This window comes from Lagopus leucura, unplaced genomic scaffold (genome assembly GCF_019238085.1).
Source record: "Lagopus leucura isolate 7727_CA_CO unplaced genomic scaffold, USGS_WTPT01 Super-Scaffold_806, whole genome shotgun sequence".
Classification (NCBI taxonomy): domain Eukaryota; kingdom Metazoa; phylum Chordata; class Aves; order Galliformes; family Phasianidae; genus Lagopus; species Lagopus leucura.
This window is the reverse complement of record NW_024962260.1, coordinates 4,448,966-4,454,887: the sequence shown is the minus strand read 5'-3', so window position 1 is coordinate 4,454,887 and position 5,922 is coordinate 4,448,966. Positions and strand designations below refer to the sequence as shown.

At 39.3% G+C, this 5,922-nt stretch overlaps 1 protein-coding gene across 1 annotated transcript in view; it reads right to left on the bottom strand.

Annotated features, from left to right (window-relative positions):
• Positions 1 to 1,404: 1,404 nt before the first annotated feature.
• IFT81 (intraflagellar transport 81) overlaps positions 1,405 to 5,922 on the bottom strand; it is a 45,840-nt gene continuing 41,322 nt past the window's right edge. The window contains exon 19 of the mRNA XM_042865599.1: positions 1,405 to 2,179. Within this exon, the coding sequence (XP_042721533.1) occupies positions 2,118 to 2,179 (62 nt within the window). The 3' untranslated portion in view covers positions 1,405 to 2,117. The remainder of the gene's footprint in view (positions 2,180 to 5,922) is intronic.

Below are 5,922 nucleotides of genomic sequence, written 5' to 3'. Positions count from 1 at the left end.
TGCAAACAACCTTTGAAAAAAGGGTTTCAGATTGGTTTGGTTCTCCAAAACACTTATCTTTCATGCTGGAAAATAACATCTTGTAAATGGAATGTGCTTTCTGATGTCTCTGCTTCTGACATACAGGCTGGGAGATACCACTGCTGGCTCTGTCTAATGGTGGGGTGTGTGTCTGCACGCAGTGCATGTGTGTCCAGTTCTTCTTTTGAAATCTCATTGTGTGAAGCTTGATTTACTATGTGCCTTGTAGAAGCTAACTGTAATGCATGTAATAGTATTTTCCAAGTAATACTTTCCTTAAACAGCCAATTTCTCACTACTGTTTTATTGGAGGAGTCCTGTTCTGTCCTAAGCTCTGCACTGTCTTTACAACGCACTGCAGTTGAAGAAGCTCTCTCTGATTTTTGTTGACCTTCTTTTAGTTTCCAGGTGCCAATTACTGCTGGATTCAATTTCCTGGAAACCTACGTTCTCAGCGTACTCAGGGAGCAACCCATGCTTACTTACTGGGTGCTTTATCTCTGTCCAGTAGTCACCCTCAACTTAATTAGCTAATGTTGTGTTTGGCTATTCAATATTTATGCATCACTGAGACAATCACATTGCAACCCACTCTATTTGTTGAATGCCTTTCATAAAAACCCTTTGTACCCATAGGGATTGTTTCAAAGATAAACTGCATCAGCTCTGTGTATTTGCAGGTAAAGTTTGGCTGATGGAGCTGCTGTATCAAAGCAATATGCCCTTATTATTAATGACTCCAGCATCCACGCCTTTCCTTGGACAATATAATGCTGCACTGAACCTGCTGTGAAGAGTTCATCTGATTCGAAGGGAATCACACAGTAACAAGGTGAGTATCTAGGAAGTAAGGAGAACATTTCCATCAAAGCTATGTGGGCTGTTCGGTTTTGTTTGATTGAAGCGTTCTTTTTCCAGAAAGTGTAAGTTGTATTTGGAATGTGTAAACGTTCAGCTTTTTCTTCTGTGAAAACTATGGTTTTTCAGGTCTCTTCAAGAATGATAGGAACGTTTCTTTTGTGTTGTTGACACAACTGAATATTTTTCACGGGGAAAACATGTTTCTATTCCCCTGTAGTTCACACTTGTATCAACAAAAGTTCAATTTTTAAAGCCAAATTTATCAGAATAAATGGGATCTATCACAATTGACTGGGTTATTCATTAACTGAGGTGACCCTGGATTTGATCTCACCTATAAAAGCAAAATTTAGTGCTCCAGTGCTAAATCCACTGCCTGTGTATTGAGAAGATCTACTTCCAACTGGTTCCAGCACGGTGGTACACTGAGGAGTACCCCAAACGAGCAGGAGCAGCAGCTTTGACCACAGCTGGCCGGAGCAATGAACCAGGTGCCCAAACTCTCTTGTTCCTTGCCATGTTTTAAGCCAGACAGCTTTTCTCATGTGCTTTCACAGTCACGTCTCCTTGTGTTTTTGATTGCAACACTGAATATTAAAAATCTCTTCATTTCCTTCAGATGTTTGAGGAAAGTTTCCTGTTTTTTTTCTGCTCTATTTGTATGATTGATGTTTCAGCTGCAGTACAAAGTAGAGACTTGTAAGAGGCTGAATGTTAACTGGACCCACACAGATAAGTTGCCCTAAACTGATGTCTATCCTTTATAATGAAGAGATGCAGTCTTTGTTGTATGCACACGCACCGTGTTTCTCCTGTGATATTTCTCTCTGTGATTGTAAAAAGATCTCTGGGTAACAAAACTTCTCCTGTTCAGTCTGACTGACTCCATTAAGTACAGCAAAGGGAGGCGTGATACTTGTTATGTTTTCAAATTCCACGTTAAAATTTAATTAAAAACTCCTTCAGAAAAATGACTTTGCATTCGTATCATATTTGTTTATCTGTGACTCTTATGACTTTTCCTTCACACATTGCAAACGTACTGTTCTTTTTCTTCTGAATTACCTTTTAGGGAATGGCAGAGATCACATGAGGATACCCAAAGCTGGGACACTGACTGCTGTGCTGGTAAACATCAATCCAGGATGAAGTCTGGGTTGTTTGAAGAGCAACAGTCAGGGCAAAACTCAGCATCTCTCTCAGACAGTATCAGGTGGGGGACCCTGGCTGTACCCTTAGGCCAAAGCCCAGGGATGGCCCAAGCATTCCATTTCATTCTGCACCGTGGTTTGTTCATCTAGAAAGTAAAAATAATAGCAGCAGCTTGTTTATCTGTCTGTGTGGTCAACACATTTTACTAAGCATTGTTTATAAATTGAGATTCTCATGAAAATTGCTGCACCAAATAGCTTATTTTAATTTGATTTGTGCACACGATATGCTAATATATACAGTCATACATACATGCTGATTCCCAGGATCTATTCACAGTTGCTTCCCTTCAGCTGCCCGCAGCTACTGTACATGACAATGCCATAAAATCAGGCACTGCATGTTCTAGATTTAACACTGGAGCCATCAGGATACCGAGTGTAAAACACAACTAGAAGGACTGATTTTGGAGCACAATCAAACGTATTTAAACAATATACTCTTAAGTGGTACACTTACATCTGCATTTGCATATACCACTTATATCAAACAGACCACACTGGCATGTCTAGATTTAGTTTCTGTTCATCCTTTGCATTTGCCCATTAGATATCACGAGACAAAGATATTAGACAGTAAACACTAAACAGAAAATAGGACTATACAGGATAAAGGACAAGAATACTGTACTCTGTCAATTGTTTCTATTCACAGCAGTGAAAATGCATTACAATCACAACAAACTATTTCATTTTGTTACAGACTGCAGTATGCCTGTGACAGACAGTAGTACAAATGAATTAAAATATATTGATTATAAAGAAAATTAAATGCAAACTATTTAAAACACAATTGATTGGATGTAATGAAACTTTGCAGACACAATTGCAGAGCTGGCAAACCTAAATCCAAAGAAAACCACCCCCCCTCTCTAGAAGTGCAGAGGGCCTGGCTCCTAACCTTGGATTTAAACTTGAAGCTTGACAAACAATGTTTCTCCTGCCATCCAGACAGGTGGCAGCCCCACCGCAGCGCATTCACCAGCATTACCACTCTCCTCATTTAGATTTTACATCAAGTCTGTGTGAGCCCTGGCTTGAAATCAGATTCTTGATGTCTATAAGCAAAGACAGAGGCCAAAGCTTATTTGTTAACACTCGCTATAAAGAAAGAAAGGCATTACATAAAGGAGCACAGTTCGTTTAGATTGCACAATGTTTCCCAGGGACATGTGATACACTGGAGCACTATTTATATGTATGTTTGAACGTAACTGTGGATTACCTAAAACAGTTCTTATCCTCAACGGATTGACACTGCTAACAAGGTACAGAAAAACAGTTTTACAATAGCAGAAAGTAACAACACTGTTCTGTTTGTGGGCACACAAAGGGACTGAAGAGTATAATTTTACTCTCTTAGACCAAATGAAGTCCTAAATTGGAAAAGCAGCTCCATCCAAGGTCGTCTCTGTTGCTTCCAAAAATATCTTGAAACAAACGCAAGAGGGGCACTTTGTTGGGTGTTATCTCGACATATATAGTTTCAATCAAATTCTTCAAGAAGTGTCAGAATAAAAGTCGAACATTTGTTTGACGCTGCCGAGCCCTGGGAAGTGAATCCCTTCAAAGGTTGGAAATAACTTTGAATACAGCATTCAGAATTATGGGTTGTCGGGGTTTTTTTGTTTGTTTGTCACGCTTTAAAAAAAGCCATATATATTTAGGATGGAATTGTAAACACTTTTCAGAAACTTCATAAAACGATTGTATAATTCTTTCCGCTGCACGAGGCAAAGCGTTACAAGGTTGTGTTAATGATCTCAGGAAAATATTTATAGTGCTTTTTCCAGCGTAAGAGTTCTCTCTTCCCCTCTCATTACATTTTATGATCAACCTTCATTTCACTCAATTACATCAACAAGCAGGAAGAACCTTCAGTATCCACAGATTTTAAAGTGATGCATTTCACATGCAAATGTTTGAAGTACAGTGTGGTAAATGCAAAACACGAAAGGAATAGCAAGCAATAACGACCCATGGTGAAGCACAGCTTGCTCCAGCTCTTCACCGAAAGCATTCAGATTGGGCTCTTGTTTTCAGCTGCAGAAGTTATTTTCCTTAAGGAGATTTGAGATGGCGATGTCAGCACCCACGAAATAACAAACGCTCCATGTTCCTTACTAACCTCTGAACGTGAAGCACATCTCCCAGCGTTCCCTGACTCACTCCTGCAGATACCTGAGCACTCTCATCAGCCTACATAGAATGAAAATGAAGCAGAGAAATCCTTTAGGACAAAAGATGCGGTGTAAATGTAAAGCATCAGTGAAACAGGCTGTCTGTGGGTGACTTTCAGTGTTCTGATACAGTTCTGTTTTCTTTAAAATATGCTCTAAAATCATGGCAAGCTTCAAAACATGGAATAAGGGAGGTGGGTACAGCATTTTATAAATACTCCAAAAGAATTCCAAGTTTCTGAATGTTGCAGTCCACAGGATGCTGCCTTGGAGGAACACATCATCGAGATGGTGGTTGAGATGCAAATGCAACATTTCCACACGATGCATAATTTTTAGATATTCAACTTTTAGGGTTCCAAATTAAAAAAAAAAATCACTTTGTGCTGTTGGTAATTTGTCATTAATGGCTCTGGGATTGATGTGCTGACTCCAGAGAAATGCCCAAGCTTTAGCTTATTTGCCAGAAGGTACCATAACAGTGTCAACCAACTAAACTGCATCCTTCATGTTGTACAGACCTTAAAGTTTTGACTGGTATTCCAAAAAACGGGAATCCATTTATAAAATTGCATTCAAATTTTTAATTGCAGAAAACCTGAACTGAGACTTTTTTTCAGTATGAAACAGTTGTAAAATTGATCAGGAAGATATGATGAGATTCAGTCCTCTATTATTTCCCTGAAGTGGTCACTGTTTGTATAAGATGCATACCTTTATTCCTTTCTTGTTGTTTCCTAAGTTGCCAGGCATATTTTCTATTCCACTCCAGGGGAAAGAAGCAGGAATAAGGAGAATGAGGAAGAAGCAGAACAAAGAATTTACCTCTGAAAAGGAGTCAGGTCCCATTTTCCATGCTCCTACCAACTTCATTTTTTCTGGTATTAGCAAAATGTGCGGCATTTGGCTTTCTCCTGTTTCAAAAGTTAACCTAATGAAGCACCTACTGGAATAAAATTGAGAAGCTTAAAAATGAAACGTCATTCTGTAATGATAGAGAGGGCTGAAGCAGAGCAATAACGTCGGCTTTTGTAGAAGCACCTGCAGGAAAAGAACTCCAGCTCCTGGCAGTCAGCAAATGCCGGCGGCGTGTGTCCTGATTTGCAGAAATGTACTTGTCTGAAAATGATGTGGAATGGAGATATGATCAAAAGGTTAAAATACACTTCTTATCCTTCTAACAAATGTAAATAATGTTGTTAAATACAAGGTAATGTGTGATGTGATATATTAAATGTTATAAATACTCCAACACGAGATCGAGCAAGGCAGCCTCTCACAGATGTCTACTAAAAATCAAAGCGTAGTGGATTTTGGTAGTGCTGAGAAGCACTCACACAAACATTTGATTCTTGTTGTAAATTAAATGCTTCTAATGGAACATTGATTTGCTTCGGGCAAAAGTTGTTAATTTTAAGATAATTATGGTTCTTCTTTTTCTCTCTGTCACACAAATCTGCTCCTGGCCCTTTAATTTCCACTTGTTCCATCAGGAGGAAGAGCTAAATCCAGCAGACCTTATTTTGGCAAAACTCCCACTGAAGTCAGTGAGGGTTTTGTGAGTGTATGGACTGCAGGATTTGTCTCACAGTTCCTGCTGATTACTTGGAGTGTGATTGCTCCCTGCCTCAAGTACCACAGCTCCTCAC